The sequence below is a fragment of the Oculina patagonica genome, chromosome 9, assembly GCF_052425735.1.
Source record: "Oculina patagonica isolate OP01 chromosome 9, crgOcupat, whole genome shotgun sequence".
In the NCBI taxonomy this organism is placed as follows: domain Eukaryota; kingdom Metazoa; phylum Cnidaria; class Anthozoa; order Scleractinia; family Oculinidae; genus Oculina; species Oculina patagonica.
The window spans coordinates 820,570-837,373 of NC_135766.1; the positions used below are offsets into that span (position 1 = coordinate 820,570).

The 16,804-nt window shown below is 39.3% G+C and overlaps 2 protein-coding genes and 1 non-coding gene across 3 annotated transcripts in view; 1 reads left to right on the top strand and 2 right to left on the bottom strand.

Annotated features, from left to right (window-relative positions):
* The window catches only part of LOC144665272 (uncharacterized), a 39,443-nt gene extending 33,689 nt beyond the window's left edge, over positions 1 to 5,754 (bottom strand). The window contains exons 1-5 of the mRNA XM_078526488.1: positions 5,486 to 5,754; positions 3,031 to 3,188; positions 2,194 to 2,316; positions 881 to 946; positions 664 to 772 (exon numbers count right to left, since the gene is read on the bottom strand). Coding sequence (XP_078382614.1) covers positions 664 to 772; positions 881 to 946; positions 2,194 to 2,316; positions 3,031 to 3,188; positions 5,486 to 5,600 — 571 coding nt within the window. The 5' untranslated portion in view covers positions 5,601 to 5,754. The remainder of the gene's footprint in view (positions 1 to 663; positions 773 to 880; positions 947 to 2,193; positions 2,317 to 3,030; positions 3,189 to 5,485) is intronic.
* A 604-nt stretch (positions 5,755 to 6,358) lies between these two features.
* Positions 6,359 to 6,431, top strand: Trnat-ugu (transfer RNA threonine (anticodon UGU)). The gene has a single exon. It is a non-coding gene; the product is annotated as a tRNA-Thr (tRNA).
* A 1,348-nt stretch (positions 6,432 to 7,779) lies between these two features.
* LOC144665137 (double-strand-break repair protein rad21 homolog) lies at positions 7,780 to 15,722 on the bottom strand. Its single transcript, XM_078526308.1, has 5 exons — positions 15,616 to 15,722; positions 12,755 to 13,164; positions 11,927 to 12,195; positions 10,940 to 11,164; positions 7,780 to 9,944 (listed from the first exon to the last, which is right to left on the bottom strand). The coding sequence occupies exons 2-5, from the start codon at positions 13,126 to 13,128 to the stop codon at positions 9,022 to 9,024; spliced, it is 1,791 nt and encodes a 596-aa protein (XP_078382434.1). The 5' UTR covers positions 13,129 to 13,164; positions 15,616 to 15,722; the 3' UTR covers positions 7,780 to 9,021.
* Positions 15,723 to 16,804: the final 1,082 nt, after the last annotated feature.

Sequence of the window (16,804 nt, forward strand, 5' to 3'; positions counted from 1 at the left end):
GGACAAGATATTCGTTCAGAATGCCGAGTCAAACTTCTTTTAACAGAAAAATAATGCACTTTCACCTCCAAGGTTCGAGTCGCTGGATCGGCAGCGTCGGTCGTCAAACCATTCGGTTAGGTCGATGAAGCGAAATAAAACCACAATTCTTGACTCCTTCCAGTACTGGACTTCAGTTAAACCATCGGCTTAGTTATTTCTCATAATTACGTTAACTTTGGGGCTTGTTTTCTTTGTTTGTTTGGCCAAACAACGGTGAATTTTAGCCTTGAAGCAAATGTTGAACAGTTGATTTATTTCTGTTCATCGACTCCCTTACTATGATTGGTTGATTACTGTTCATGACGTAAAACCGCGAGGTGAAGAGAATCTACGTTTTGATGTTAAATAAAGCGCTTAATATTACTTTGATGTGCGTTATTTTCTTTGTGCTGTTTTCTAAAAGAAATAGAAAACATGTTATCCGTGTTTCTATCGAGTTATAGAAACACTCGTGAAAGTTTGGGAGAACTCGAAAAAGCTGTGGAAACACTCGTCTATCGACTCGTGTTCCCACAGCATTTCTCGTTCTCCCAAACTTCCACTTGTGTTTCTATAACTCGATAGAAACACGGAACATGTTTTCTATTTCTTAAGTGATAGCTTCTTGCAATGCACACTAACCTATCATATGGAAGAGGCGACGGAAACTCTCAGTGGTTGCTGCTACCATGAGTGATCTTGCCTCCTCTTTAGAAGATTTCACTCTGGTCTTGCCACGGATAAGAAGAAGCTAGAGATTGAAGAAAACAAATGTAACTTATAAAGCATGTATGATGAAGATTGGATGACAAATTAAAACAAATACAACCTACTGCACATTAGTGTGCATGCCCTTTACCTGACTCTCTGGTCTTGTTCCTTGATAAATTTCAACATCATTCTTAGTGCAGACATACTCAAAACCCTAAAGCCAAAAAATATTAAGCGAATTTAGACTCAAACATTAATATGGAATGATGACAAAAGGACAACTAAGCAGGTCAACAAAGAGCAGCAAACTTAAGAAGGTGTGCAACACAAACAAAATGACCTGACCTTAACTGACCCCCAAACCCCCAGCGGCTCCGGCCCTGTGAGGTTAATTAAGCAACCACCCACAACTACTTTCAATGGAGACTGCTGGCCAGCACTGTCTCGAGTTTTTAATTACATTCAACCATATGATGCAGGGAAGGAAAAGAAACAGGTCCAATTGCTTTGCCTGGGGCAAGTAAATAGTCCCCAGGGGGGTTACTCAGGATTTCAAGTGATTGGGATGATCTTATGAAGTCAGCTTCACCTGGGGGGTACTCGCAAAAATTTCGGACAGGGGTGTGCCGTGAAGGTTCTTAAACCCTGACCCTATTTAAGAAAAAAAAAGCGAAAATTGATACCCTTTTTAAGGCCCAAAACCGAAAAATGACACCTTATTCAAGGGGAGGAGAAGCGTTCTATGGCGACCCAAATAACGGCTAACTGCGCATGACAAAACACAAATCCATAAAAAACCGCTTTACTAATACTTGAACGGATAGTACAGTTTTAAGATCCCTTTTTTTTTGTTTAGCTTGGCGTTTATTTAATTGGCTGATAGAATTTAGGTACCCTATCTAAGGATCACACCAGAAACACAATGCCAAAAGGAGGAAAAATGATACCCTATTTAAGGACCGAGAACCTCAAAAACCATACCCTATCCTGCAGCATATAGCCTATATATTTTTTCCCTTTTTTCTCAGCTGATTTCAACCAAGACATTGATTTTTCCTTTCTCCTCTGCCGCCCTGCTGCTGTGTTGATTTTGTAGCCATGTCTTGTTGTTTCCAGGTTCCGTGGTACCAATGCTTGGGTACCAGGCCTCCTAATTCCACATTGTCTCTGATTTTTAGGTCATTCAGCCTGCGTGCTACATAGCACGCAATTAATGAGATATTTGTTTTTGCTTTGGTTTGTTTTTTTAGGCTTTTGTTATAATTTTCCAACCAACCGACCCAAAGTTATGAAATGAATTTGGTTGTAAACAGAGAAACAGAGGAAAGGGGGGGGGGGGGGGAGTTTAATTTAAAAAATGCTTGGAGCATAACAGATTTTTATAAACACACACAAAAAGTTACTATTAATAAAAATAATTCTTATTCATTATAAAGTGCTGGACTGTGGTGATCTTTTGACCTCATCTGATGTGGATGCATCTAACAGTCCTTTCGCCCAAGACTGTGCTAACTTTGTATAATGGTCTATTTCTTTGTCTGTCAAAGGTGCTATTTCTCCAAAGAAATCATCTGGAACAGGGTACTGTTTCAAAAGAAATTATGCTTATTATCAGTCATTTAGATTGATAAAATTACAAAACTGAAAATAGTTAACATATCACCAAGGTGAATTGGGAAAAGGCATCTCACAGAGAATGTCATACAGGCATGCAGCAGGGACAAAACTAGCAAAAGTACATGTGCTGCATCCACACATTTAACAGCATGCAGTGCATGCAGAGGTGATGACATGTACATTTCCAAAGGGGTCTTAAATAATTTTCAGAAAATTTGTCAAAAAATAAACGTAAATAAAAGTAGCTGACAAGCTTCCGTGTTGATTGATTGTTAACCAAAATGTTGCGTTATCTCTCAGCGTGACATCCGATAATTATATGATATACGATTTGAATAATTATACTACTTCTCGCAAGCGACATGCCAGGTCAAGCGCTGTCGCAGGCCCATTGTATGAAAAAAATGTAGATATTATCATGGTCATGTCTGTCCACTGAATTCAATAGAACTCATCATATAAATAATTTGTCTCTTTCGTTAACATTTTGTATATTCAGACCTTTCCAGGAGTATTTTGATTCGTGTTTTTCGCGGCAATTTCTTGTTAACTTGATCTCAGACTGTTCCCTTTCATTGCTTGCACAGATTCGGTCAACCACAATAGAAAGTGGTACAGATACCGTCGACCGCCTCATGACATGTACATACGGCGATATTGATAAGCATGTAATCTTCTTACCGTAATCTTTTTCCTTCCTTTCACCTCCCCATGACCATGTTCTGATCTGAATACCACAGTGAGAGGATAATGATCGGGAATAGACAAGTAATCCTGGATTCCACTCAAGTTTAAACCATGGCTGGGCTTACCATTCAGCATGTGTAACATACAACCAGCTGAAAAAAAAGGAGTGAAATAAGACAGAGAAACGGAGTGGGAGCAAATCCAGACTTGCATAAAAATAATGTGTGAACCACAGAGTAATTAAAAAAACAACGACTAAAAGTCGTGTTAGAGCCATGAACTTCTGAAGAGCCACTTTGAAGAAGTACACCTGATGGTCTAGTGACTGAAAATTTTCTAGGCCCTTCAGTGCAGGCTAGACTACCATCAGGCTTGGATTTTTTTAGTCAATTGAGTGCAAAACCAAAAAAAAATGGCTGTGCAAGCTATGTGTCTTGCCCCCCCTGATTCACATGTCGATTTTCCTATTCATAGTTTTCTTTTGCTTCATGTTCTGTTCATGAGCAGCTAAATAAAAAAGAGGGAGAGAGTGAGGGTGGAATGGAGTGGGGAGATGTGGGGACTGTATGGTCTAACTTTAGGCATCCAAGGGTCTCTTCCCTGGATCTGCCACTATCAAGAACCCAGGGATGTAGCTAAAAAACACTAAGACAGCTAATTATAATAAAAACGCCCAAGTGTACCATTACCTAAGTCTTTGTTCTCATGTGAAATTTCAGCCAAATTTTAGTTCTCTTTCAATCGGTGAAATTTAAGCCGGCAGGCGGCCCTTAGCGATATCCCTGAGAAACTATATGCAGCCAGAGTGGGCTTTTTTCTTGTACATTTAATTTATTAACAGTTCTTAAGGAGGGGGTCAAGGGACTTTGTGGTGTTGCCATGTTGCTATTTTTTTTATGCAGTGTTTGGGTGAATAAAATCCCATCTTGCAATGTTGCAGTGATCTCAAACCCTGCAGTGTGCAATGTTTGTGTTTTTAAACATAAGGTGTTTGGTGCAACAAAATTATTGGCAGTGTTATGGTTTCTTGTCTGACACTTTGCAGAACTAAATAATTTAGCTCAGTTATCTTTGTTAAACCGTCCTTATTGGTTCAAAGCACATACCATATGTTTAATTTGTAACAAAATAGCCAAATATTGTCTAGTTAATCTTTAACCCAATCCCAAGACGTTTACATTGATAAGTAACTTGATTATATTGCAGTGACAGTCATCAAATTTTCTTGCGGTGATACAGTGTTTGTGTATTATTTTTGAGGTGTTCAGGGTCCCCCCACCCTGCGAGCAGAGCCCCTTCTTTTTCCACTGATATGCTTGAGAAGAAGGGGCTCTGCAAGAATCGTGTAAAATCTTTGTTGAGCATGCGCGAGGTTTACGCGATGCTTGCGCGTTTAGCTTGCGCGAGGACCACTTAATCTTAGCATGCGCGCGCGGAATGGCGTGTCGGATCGTACACGACATTGTGAACAAAGTGTTTTTTTTACAAGTTCTTTTCTTCAAAAAGCGTCTGAGTTCCCTCAGTAAAAACACGTCAAGCACCACTTGAGGTCGTATTAGTGACTTTATGGTAGAGATGTGCTATTTAAACCGTGAAATTTCTTCTTGGTTTGCGAAAAAACGAGATCTTAAATGATCCACAAGCTGCACGTGCGCAAAAACGGTAGCAGATGGCGAGAGCAATCGTCAGCTCTAGTGCTTTCGAGAGCGTGCTGTGGGCTCCGTCTTGGCCATTAGTTTTTCCAAAAATTAATGCCCGCGCAGCAAAAACCGGTTTAATCCGGACTGACCAGCCCAAACTTTGGGGCTGCGGCGACTTCAAAGAAATGACACAATTCACGCAGAGCCTCTTTCTACTTCCCAAACCTCAACCGTAGGGAAGTTAAAAGAGGCTCTGCTCGCAGGGTGGGGTCCCCCATGCGTTTCCCCCTCCTTAAGCTTACTTAACAATTCTTAAAATTCTAAAAATTCTTCCTAAGCTATCATAACACATGTTTTCTGTGTAGTGAATCTTCACAAATCACCAATTTTGATGCAAATATATGTGTTTACATTTCACTACATTCAAAATGCACAAAACCCCATGTAGTGACCGACACTTAGCTTCAAGTTCTTCATACACATTCCGGCCATTGCGGAGTCCTTTCAGAACAGTCAACACTAACTTAACTAACCAATGCAAACTGGCCAAAACACTGCAAAACAGTCGTATTTGTTTGCGAATGCGCTTGGTCTTCGAACGAGAGCTCTCATTTCGCTTTTGTCGTGTCATTTGGAAAGCGTGGAATGTGGGGTGCAGTTCTGCAAAATTCGCAGGAGCCAATGGGCAATGTCAAAACTATAAGAGTCGCGCCTACGATAAGCGATTGTTTAACGATTTTAAAGTAAAAACGACTGTTCTGCAGTCTAAAAATGGTATTGTTAATAAATGTCATTCGGTGGTACAATACCTGGAACCGGGTCAAATTTGTCTTTGGAGGGAACGTAAACAACATGGCCGCTCTTCTCTTCCAAGGAGAAATCAATTTCGTCCCTTGCTGCGACGTATTTTTTGAACTCTTTCATCTTGTTTGTCTTGTCAGATATGCTTGAATGTCTTGGATTCTTTGTTTTTCAATCTTTTAACTGAGAAGAGTTAAAAACGAGTCGCAAACTTCTGCAAACGCGGCGGCCATCTTGTCTTGCCGGCGCAACACAGCTGGGAGGTATGAGGGAGAGTGGGAGGGGATAAAGTCTGTTCCTTTCGAATGATTTCGGTGAGCTGTCAGCTGTCTGTTTCTTGAAACCTCTGCTCTTTTTTAGACCAATAGTTTTTTTCCTGAGCACCATGTCCGATTAGAATACTAGGTTATACAACAAATACCCTTTTTCACATTAAAAAGCCCCAAATCATACAGGGTTTTTTTTTTCGACTCCCCACCCTCCCCTCCACGGCGTTTAGGGAGGAAGTGGTCGTATTTTAAGAGTTTATTTTTAGTGTGAGGAGTCCTTCCTCTGGTAGAAAAACTAAAGACATTTTATTTTCCCGCTTATAATTTGCGAATAAGCTTAATCGTTGTATATTTCTGCCTCTGGTCTTTTATTTTTCATCATTTCTGTGCGGTGGACAAACTTGAAAGCCGACAAAAATTTCTCATAGTCTTCCCGAAACACAACTTGACAAACACGCACGCAACGGACGAAAATAAAAACTATTCTATCCGCATTCGGTTGACCATTTTTGCAGATTTTAATTAAGATTTTTCTTCTTGGAAGCATTCAGAGCTGCAATGACTTCCGTAATCAGAACTGGTTTTAAAAATTCAACAATTATGATCAACTCAGCCTCCGTAGCTCAGGGGTTAGAGCACTGGTCTTGTAAACCAGGGGTCGAGAGTTCAAATCTCTCCGGGGGCTCGTAAAATCTTTTTTTTTTTTTTTTTCATATGAATTAATACTCTTTTTTATTTTATATATATTTTCTTTTTTGTTGTGAAATGTTAATCAACATTCCTGTCCAAGGTTCGCATATGAGCATTTTTTTTATTTTACAGAAACGGTATTATTTGACTGATAAGAAAAATATTGATTTGCGGCCAAAGTCAGCCAAAAATAACCTGGTTTCTTAACCCTACTCTTCTTCTTGACACCCGTGCGTGAAAGTGTAAAAGTGCGTTAAAAAAAGACTGTTTGAAGGAAACTACCTCAGCAAAAAGTGCGGCTTAGGGAAATGGTCAAAACTATTGTACTCAGACAGGACCCACCACTCTGCAAAAAGACAGGTGGTCCCTTCACGTACCCCCTCCCCCCCCCCTTAAAAGATGGAGTCTTGTTTGTATAGCCCCCAATCTATCAGGAGTAGAAACTAAGAAAAAGATTCAAACTTCCTTGTGACATTTCTCCAGCAAGGCAAGCTTCATGCACACCTAATACAAAAGACTCAACTCAGATTTTAAGGCCAATAAATTTTGTCCATTTGGCTTACCAGACAGGTGGTATCTTGCATAGCCCCCCTACACCTACCCAGGGTGGGTCCTCGTCGAGTACACTTGTTGACCTCTTCCCTTATACATGAGTTTTTACGGTAGTGTGAAACAACTCACACACCAAATACTCAAACTTGATTAGATAGCCCCCCCCCCCCCCTCCCCCTGCCCCCTACCCACACACACAATCAGCCTTGGCCATTTCCAGGTTGTTATTCGTGGCGGACTATCAATCTAACTAGTTGGTCAGTCAAGGTCAGCCAGGGTTTTTAGGTAGACGATACACAGGAGTATGCAGTAGTTTTATGCTAACATTGGCCCTTTATGGGTATGAAGTATACTGTGTTTTCCAAATTTTGGTATTTTGCATTATTTTGAGGGGAAATTTTGGGTATACCGGGCCAGGGTATATGTTTGTTAGGTAAATAAAGTTATCTTATCTTATCTTATCTGGGTATATCGGTATACCCCCCCCCCCCCCCCAGCTTACCCTGCCCAGTGTGAATATAGAACATTTGCCACAGCATTTCCACTTTAGGAATCCCAATTTTTAGGTACAGAGTCACAAATGTAAAATTAAATTTATTGATTACTTGAAATAGATTAAAGCTACTAAGTGAAACCTTGCAACTGTTGTTTATATCTGTTAAAAAGATAACTTGCTGTTATGGAACTGTTAAAATATAAATGGATTAATATTTACCATGAACAAGAGATTTTCAAAATAGTGAGAGCTGATTTCATCAAAATCAACAGCACAGTAAACAGCCATCTACAAATAAACATGGCTATCGTGTTTGTTAATAATAATTATGTATAATACAAAACTTGTAATAACATGGTAACTTTTTATTGTTTGTCTATCAATAAAAATCTCTATAACAATAAACATGAACAATAATGATAAAAAATGTTCTTGGACTGGATTGCAAACAAGAAAATTAAGACAGAACTTTCAATAAGATTTTGTTTAGGTAGTAAAGTGTAGCACCTATCAGAAAGCAATAATTATATTTAAGCTGAAAAAAGCCTCCCCTTTATAGTGTGCTGCAAAAATTTTAGGTGACAATTCATGACAGAACAGCAGCTCAAGCTCGAGCGACAGGGTTTTATTGAAAGCCCTGAAATAACCTTTTTGGATTCAATTTTCAAAGACACTAGTTTCTTTAAAATCATTCACAAATTAACATTAAATGTTGCTAAGTACACTGAATTAGTCCTGATCCCAGATCATGCATTTCTCGATGAGATTTTGCAAATTGCATAGGATTCAATGATATGTTTATATTATGATGATGAAAAAATATTACACTTAAGTGTATGGGGTGTTTTGCTGTTTTCCAGTCTAAGATTTTTCAAATGATTTCAAAATACAATCCTTACAGCTCATTTTTCATTAAGCCATTTCAGCTAAAACAGAGATTTCAATGACTTAACTTTTTTAGAGGTTATAGTAAGTACATCTTATTTCTCTTTTGTTGTGTTTTTACATGTATGAGAAAATGGTGTATTTTAACAAAACTGATTTAAATGCAGCATACATACAAATACTATTTACAATAGATAATAAAACGTCTCGAAAACTTGTACAGATAAAAGTAAATGTCAACAGAGTTAACTACATGTAAAACCAAAGCATTAACTCGCTGACAGTTTCCAAAGTAAATGTGTAAATTATTGTTTGAACTATAGGTAAAAGTGAAAAACAGTTGAATTGCGGAATGTCGCGAAGCTTTCAGCAAATGAGGCAAGGTGATATCCGTTTCATGAATACTACTCTTTTGTTTTTCTGCAATAAACTTATGTGAAGCAAACTGTCGATATTTTTAAGACAAAAGTATGCCTGCATATCATAACACACCCATCCCTGAGCCTTACTTACATGTACAAATAGCAGGGGGGTCACTGACTTAAGACTGGTAAAATGAACTTTAAAAAGGTCATTGCTCATACCAGAAACCTACAAAATATTTTACATGTAACGTACTTTAACAGTGTAAACTAAAACTAAGATAACTTCATTAACACACTGATTCAAAATTCTGTCCCTTGGAAATCAAAATGTCCCCAAAAGGTTTCTTCTGATGAACTCCAATGCTGGATTCTTTGCTTAGTAGCAAACAACTGTAAAATTTGTAAGCTACTTGTTTCCTACTGCTTTTGTGCACCAAGCTTCCAAAATTAACAGTGTCCTTTTTCTGGAACTCTCTCTTAAGAGTGTGCAGTAGTTGCTGAGTGCGTTTTGTCCACCGTCGGTTTTCAAACTGTTCACTTGTCTCTGAGCTTTGCTGCTCTTCGTTTCGTTGCGAGGCTGCTAGTTCCTGCTCTAGTTCATTATCTTCAAGCTCATCTTTGTTTGGATAAATATCCTCTACACCTCCTGCTAAGAATGGCTCTTCTTCTTCAATTGGTCGTTCATCAATATCAAAAGCATGATCAACAACAGGCTCCTCTGGTATCACAGTTTCATTGGCCTCTATGTTAGCAAAAGATACTGAAGACCTTTTACTTCCTTCATAAATTCCTGACACATCCTCGCCCTCCCTGGCCATTTCTGGTTCATCAATGTCCATTTTTTCTTCTGACTCTGTGGTATCAGACTCGCCATTAATCTCCTTTGTTAGATTTTGCATAAAGGCATCCACAATTGGTGACGCAAACAATTCTGTGCCTGGTAGAGCAAACTGCTTTTCCACTGTCGAGGAAATTTTTAGTTTCATCCTGCACTTTGTTGGCGGGGCGAGAGTGGCGGGTTTGACGATATCGCTAGTGTCAGCAAGTTGAGACTTGATGGCTTCTGTGGCTAAAATTTTTTCATCATCGACGATAAGTTTCCTCTTTCTTCGGCTACGCTTTTCTTTCTGAACAATTTCCACAGGCTCAAGGACAAAAGCTTCTGCTTCATTGTGCAACAGCGTTGTTTCATTTGCCGTCTCATTAACACCTGTTTGGATTAGAAAGAACAAAGGTGACTATGTTTATACCAAACCATAGTCAAAATGACACTTTCTTTGGGAGAAGCAAAAGTACATGTTCTGCACAAAGTACATTGTATACTAAAATACATGATCAGGGATATCGCTAACGGCCAGGTGCCGGCTAATTTCACCGGCTGAAAGATAACTAAAATCCACCTGAACTTTCACATGAAAGCAAAGACTTAGGTAAACTTTTAGAGCTGCCAAGGCCAGAAAAGCCAGCTGGGCTTGTTGATGAGCCAGCTAAGTGTTTTCTTAGCTTCATCCCCGCATGATTTCAACATGGCTCTTTTCAGTTTTACATGTAAAAAAAACCCAAGCTGCCCTGTCCATAGTAAGCTGTTGCCATGCTGTCCGACCAGTAAGTTATCCTTACATTCATAACGTTTGCCAGTGAAGGATCAATTTGGGCCTGACAAGAAGTTTGTCAAGTGTATCTAGGCCTTAATTTTATGTACATCCACTGTTTTATTGTTTATCCACAAAAAGAAGCCCTACAGTTTGTACATTTTTGTCTGACACTTAGTTCCGCAAGACATGATACTTCCCTACTACCTACCAAATGCAATTGGCCAGACTAAACATCACTGGTCACAATACCTAATTTACTGGACAATTGTTTGATAATGGACTGCTATCTACAGGCTTGTGTTAACTTGATAACACTGTTTGAATTTCAGTGTGAGTTGATGTCCCAGGAGGTACTTGCGATTTTAAGTGACAGGGATAATCAAATGTGGGCAAAAATCAAGACCAAAGAAAAATCCCTAGGGCTTCCAACAAAACGCAAAAATGTCCTTGGGCCAAAAATAACCCCCAAAATTTTCATGCGAAAATTTTTTACCCTTAAATTACCAGAAAGGAGCAATGATTTTCACCGAGCTACACAGCCAATGCACTTCAACAAATTTTAAGATTGTTTTTAATTCCCACAAAACATACAACAACAAATGATACTGACCCTCGTCTTGTCCAGGTTCAGCAACAGGACCTTCCTTTTGCTCATCCAAGTTAGCGTCTGCAGGCTCAAGGGTAACATCTGCCACAGCAACAGTGGTCGGCAAGTCATCAAAGCCAGGACCTAGTGCATCACCGCCACCAAGTTCATCTCCAAACCCGTCTGCGAGAAAATCTACACCCTCTCCACCAAATCCATCATCCCTGATTGGTTCATCAAGTGCTATGTCTAGAACAAAGACCAAGAAAAACGTTAAGAGTTTATTACAAGGATGATGGCGGCATTTACAGTAGCTGTGTAGTATAAGGGTTTCACATTCACTGTTAAATTTGCTTTGCTGGCACAGTCTCAAATTATTCTAATAGTATTTCAGATACGTGTAGGTGAATTTGATCGCATTCGACATGTGGAGTTCATGCAACTACATGTACAACAGAGATCTCAAGGAAACTTATTTATAGTTTTAGTAGTTTTTAGGATACATTTTTTTTTTTTTTTTTTTTTTTTTTATGTATGTGTAGTACCAATAAGGCTAGCTGTAAGTGAAGCAAAACTAACTCATTTACCGAAGTGTGTGAACAGATATTGACACTAATAAAACTACAATAATTTTCCAAGCCGCCAACCAGTGATCACAAGCTTGTGTCAAGAAAATTAATATTAACCTAAGCAGTAGCATGGGAGGCGCAGTGGTCTAATGGTTAGCGCGCCGGACTCTGGAGCGAGCGTTCCGGGTTCGAGCCCTGGCCGGGGTCACTGTGTTGTGTTCTTGGGCAAGACACTTTACTCTCATAGTGCCTCTCTCCACCCAGGTGTTTAAATGGGTACCGGCGAAATAATGCTGGGGGGTTCCCTGCGATGGACTAGCATCCCATCCAGGGAGGAGTAGAAATACTCCTAGCTGCTTAATGCTAAGGAAACCGGTATAAGCTCCGGCAGTATGCGCCACTTTGGCTCGAAGCTGACCTCTTTAAGCAGTAGCATAAATACCTAGCCTGCTTCTTTCCAAGGTTGAGTCGCTGATCGCCTTTGGTTCTCCTCCTTCAATAGCGCTTAGTTTGGAAATATCATGCGACTTGTTGAGCGGTTCTTCAACAGATGGTTCATGGCGTAACATTTCTGGTTCTAGCTCTCCTTCAAACAGAATGTCTCCAAAACCATCGTCTCCAATGAAGTTGTTTGTGATTATATCTTCCTTCATGGTGATTTCTTCAATTCGACCCTGGTTTAGAGTGAACTGGGCATGAATTTCAACCTCACTGCAAGATGAAAGACAAAATAAGTTACAATGTACAGTGTAAAGGTAAAGTTTGCATTCTGAAGGCCAAGTTGCCCATCCTGCCAAAGTATGTCCTGGTTTCCTTTCCATAGCATGAAGCAACTAGGAGTACATGGAGTTTTTTCTTCCTCTGGGAGGGGATGCTTTTTCATTGAAGGATTACTTCCTCCCCCCAGCATTTTAATGGAAACCTACTAAAAAGCTGGTTCTCATTTACATGTAAAAGGGTTGCCAGAACGTTGTGAGGAAGTCAAGTTTAGTGTCAAAGTTAATGCCCAATTTTGCCATCTTTTTAGGCTAATGGGACAAGGAGTAGGTGGTGATTTTTGCCAGCTGCTGGCTATTTGTGACAACCCTGTATGTGTACACCTGGGTAGAGAGAGGCACTGTGAGAGTTATGTGTAATTTATGCGTAAGTAGCAGAACTTTGCCTTCTGAACAGCTTGTAAAATTAATGTGATCCCCTTGTCTTAAGGGTTATTTAAAATTTATTTCTTCACTTTGTCACCCAATGAGAACAATAACTAAAAGCCACCTACTTGAGTTCAGGTAATGTCATATCAAGGTCAGTAAAAACTTCTGGCATAGTGACAGCGGCAAATGCAAGCTCTCTTCCCTCTTCAGGTAGATCTACCACCCCGGGTCGAAACGCCATTTTGATTTTTACAAAGGCTTCTGTGCAGTCTGCTAGCAGATACTTAGTTTTCCTGGAATATATCCTTACTACTCCGAGAAGGAGGTGACCCGATGTTCTCAGGGCGAGCTTGACTTTTGGTGAGATGATGCTTTCAACTGATGAAGGAAGATCTGTCTCAGAGACGAGTGCCTTGCTAAGTTTACGCTCCCAGTGAGCAGCCAGCCACACTCTGGCCAATGGGGCCTTTTTAGCCAAGATAAACTGATGGTAGAACATGGTGTTGGTTTTGAGGTACTACAAACTGTGCTCTATCTGAAGGAAAAGAAAAAAACATAAATTGCATGAAGTTTAACAGCTGAATATGCGAAATACATCTACAGTTTATTATTCTGCAGTCTGCAAAATTAGATACAGTACCTGTACTGGACAAAATACTTTATACTGTACATGTAGATCTGAAATTTCATTGAAATACATGAAAATTGCTTTTCTTTAAAAAAAAAAAAAAAAGGAAATAGAGAATATAAATGCTAAGAAAACCATCTGTTGACTTTTTTTTCCTGTGTCTCTATGATTTCTGAGAGGGTTTGGGAAGTTTCTTGAAGCTGGTTTTCGCAAGTTTGGTCACTGATTAGGAACTCAAGCAAAACCAGTAAAGGAAAAAGCAAAGAAGAGGTTTTAAACATAATACCACTTTTAAGACAAAATAGGAAATGGAGTAAAATTGATTTTAGTTGGACAAAAATCAAGTACAGTACAGAATAATTTAAATCCTATTGCATTATATTCTATCCTTCTTAGAAGCTAAAGATGTAATTAACTATACATAATAATCCCCAAAACAGCCTGCGAAAATGAATTTCAAAGTTCACAAGAACCATGTGAACTATATATACTGTAGGTAAAATTTCATGTGTAACTATTTTGTGAAGTCTTCTTTTAAACAATTCAGTGGAATTCAGTGGAACTTCGAAATTAGTGTTCGATATTTGGTGTTGTTAGAAATGATTTTCTTTGATAAGACAGTAAAGTTTGCAATAAGATGTAAATAGTTTTGGTACATAATTTTGGCCAACTTATACTCAAACTCCTGGTGAGTTCCATCTTTATTACTTTATTTACAACTGCTTGAAGAAAGGTGTTTGTCTTTTTGATAAATGCACGTTTCAGATATACAACTATCTTAAGCTTTTAGAAATTGAATATTTCAAAAAACAACAAGGTGTTCATTAGGCATCGGAGATCGGAAAATTCTCCTTCTACTACGTAGAATTCTCCAGCTAAATTTCAAAGGCCTCTACCTATTTTCTTATTAAGTTGTGAAACCTAAAAATCATTCTCCGGTTACTTTACACTATTGCTGGATTTCCACTGACGTGTAATTTTTTAGGCGTTTATGTGCGTGAAAAAAATAGAGACAATATATGAAGGGCTTCCATACACGTTTACGCAAGTCACTCATACATGTACATTGTCTCTAAAATTCTTCATGCACGTAAAAATTTACGTCAGTGGAAATCCACCTGTACAATGACCATTTTATGAGCAGTTTGGTTTGTCTGCACCTTATTTAACTTGCTTAACAGAAGAAGGCATCTTCATTTCAGTTTAAAGTTCAGTTCACTGACTATTTTGTTATAATTCATTTTTATAAGCATAATTTGCCTTATAACCACTTCTCCTTACCAGAATTGCAGAAAATGATTGTAAATACATTTTATACAAAACCTGTGCAACTGTATTTCTCAAAGGCCTGTACAAGCTCAAACAAGTATAATCATCATTGAAAATTTGACTGTTTGACTGTTTCTGAACAAACGACAGCAAATTGCATGGATTTTATCGGTTTGCATAATTATGATTGAAAGAATTATACTTCAGGGAAAATCATAATCGGAGAAATGTATAAAAACAATTGACTAGCTGAAGTTTAGCTACAAAATCATAATTCACTCATTCCTAACGTCAAAACATTCAAACTACGATAAACACGAGTCACACACAAACAAGTAAACATACAATTTTCTCTTTCAATATACTGAGCGTACATGCATTTCGATATCGTTTCGAGTAGTCAACGGTTCACACAATGCAATTAAACCATAACCGAAAGTTTATAGTGTTAATTTAAAGTTGCAGCAGAACAAAATTACGAACTTCTCCAGTAATTTAGAAATAACGTCGTTTTAACTCATTCAAACGAGCAATAATTTCACGTTAAAAACAGGAAAATTTACAATGAAGCGGTACATTTCAAATTCGGACTCTGTCACGAAAATTGAAATGGTTTGACTTCAATGCAGCGTCCAAGACATTTCTTTCGAGAGGAACGGAGGAAATATTTAACAAAAGAATTAAAATCTTCTAACTTAGAGTGTGAGTAACAGATTTTTTTACTCCTCGAAGCACTGAAACGAGCACAAGCCAGAATTTTAGTGACAAGTTGATTCTAGCCCGACAAACAACCTTAAGCTTGCAACTTCTTGTCGCAAACCATGCTTCAACCGACGATTTACACCGGTAAAAAAACGTAGCACAGCCAAAATAAAAGTGAAAGAGTAAGTGCTGAGCACCTCGAAACAATTTCTGCATTTACCAAAGGCTCATGAAGCGAGGAAAACGACGCCAAGCTAACCAAACGAGTATTGTGTTACTTTGTTCTAAGCGCGAAAATTTCGAACACTGATAACGGCAGCAAAACTGAAAATATGCATTAAGAAAACGTCCCAAAGGATGCTACAGGCATAATTACACATAACTTACCGTTTTAAGGTCAAAATAAACTTGAAAAAGAACCATAAAAACACGCTTTTTCTCCCTTATTATAATTCAAGATGGCAGCCAACATTCGAACGATCAACGAATTCCCGCCGAAATTTGCACATCACGTGACTTTTTACACGGCTACCAAGGAGGTTGTCGTCGTGGTAACGGACCGCGTTCCAGGCTTCCCGCCATTTTTTGCCGCCCAAACACCAACTGCCGCGTTCGTGAATCGCGCGAGATCCTAGACTCTCCGAGGGCCTGTTTACATGGAGGGGAGGGCGCCCCGGCTAACCAAGTTACCCGGCTAGAAGGGATGAAACATAGTCCACCTTTACATGCAGAATTCACAGCCCTTCTAGAAATAAAACTAATAAAAATAAAAACTAACTCGATCTAATTTTGGTCAAATAGCACTGTTTGGGTCCCGAATTTATACATTTTATGCCATTAACTTCAAAGTAAATTTAAGAACACGCACGAAGACTTATCCCGGCAAGCCGGGATAGCTCAAAAAAGCCCTGGGAACGAGGTTGGGGATAGCCCGGGCATAACCTTTTACATGGCAAAAAGCTATCCCGCCTAGAAGGGTGCCCCGGGCAAGTAGACCGAGTGCCCCGGCAAGGCGAGTTTCCCGTCTGGCATCTAAACGCTTCAATGTGTTTTCTCAGGACTAAAGAAACGTATGAAAAGTTGGCTAGCCCAGGGTAGCTCGGTTAGCCGGGTAACTCGGTTAGCCGGGGCACCCGACTTCCATGTAAACAGGCCCTAAGACGCCGAGACCCTTTTTAAAATCTTAGGGACGGACCATTATTTGTTTGGAGGGAGGGGGGGGATGAAAAATATTGAAAAAAAAATGTTTGCAGGGCCTGGAAAGACAACATAAATTGTTTGCAAAAACGATTTGTATAACAAAAAATAGTAAACATTTCGAAAAAAAATGTTTGCAGAGGTGCATAAACTAAAAAAAAAAGTTTGCAGAGGAAAATTTTTCATCCCCCCCCCCCCCCCTCCAAGAAAATAATGGTCCGTCCCTAAGCATTTTCTTCAAATCCCAAATCCACCTAGGTTCGATTTCCAGCCGTTCTGGGTGTCCGGTGCGTCATCCTCCTCCCAACGGTGTGGGGCAAGGAACGCGGGCTCACAAAACGGCTGGAAATCGAGCCTAAAATCCACGCCGCGATTCAAA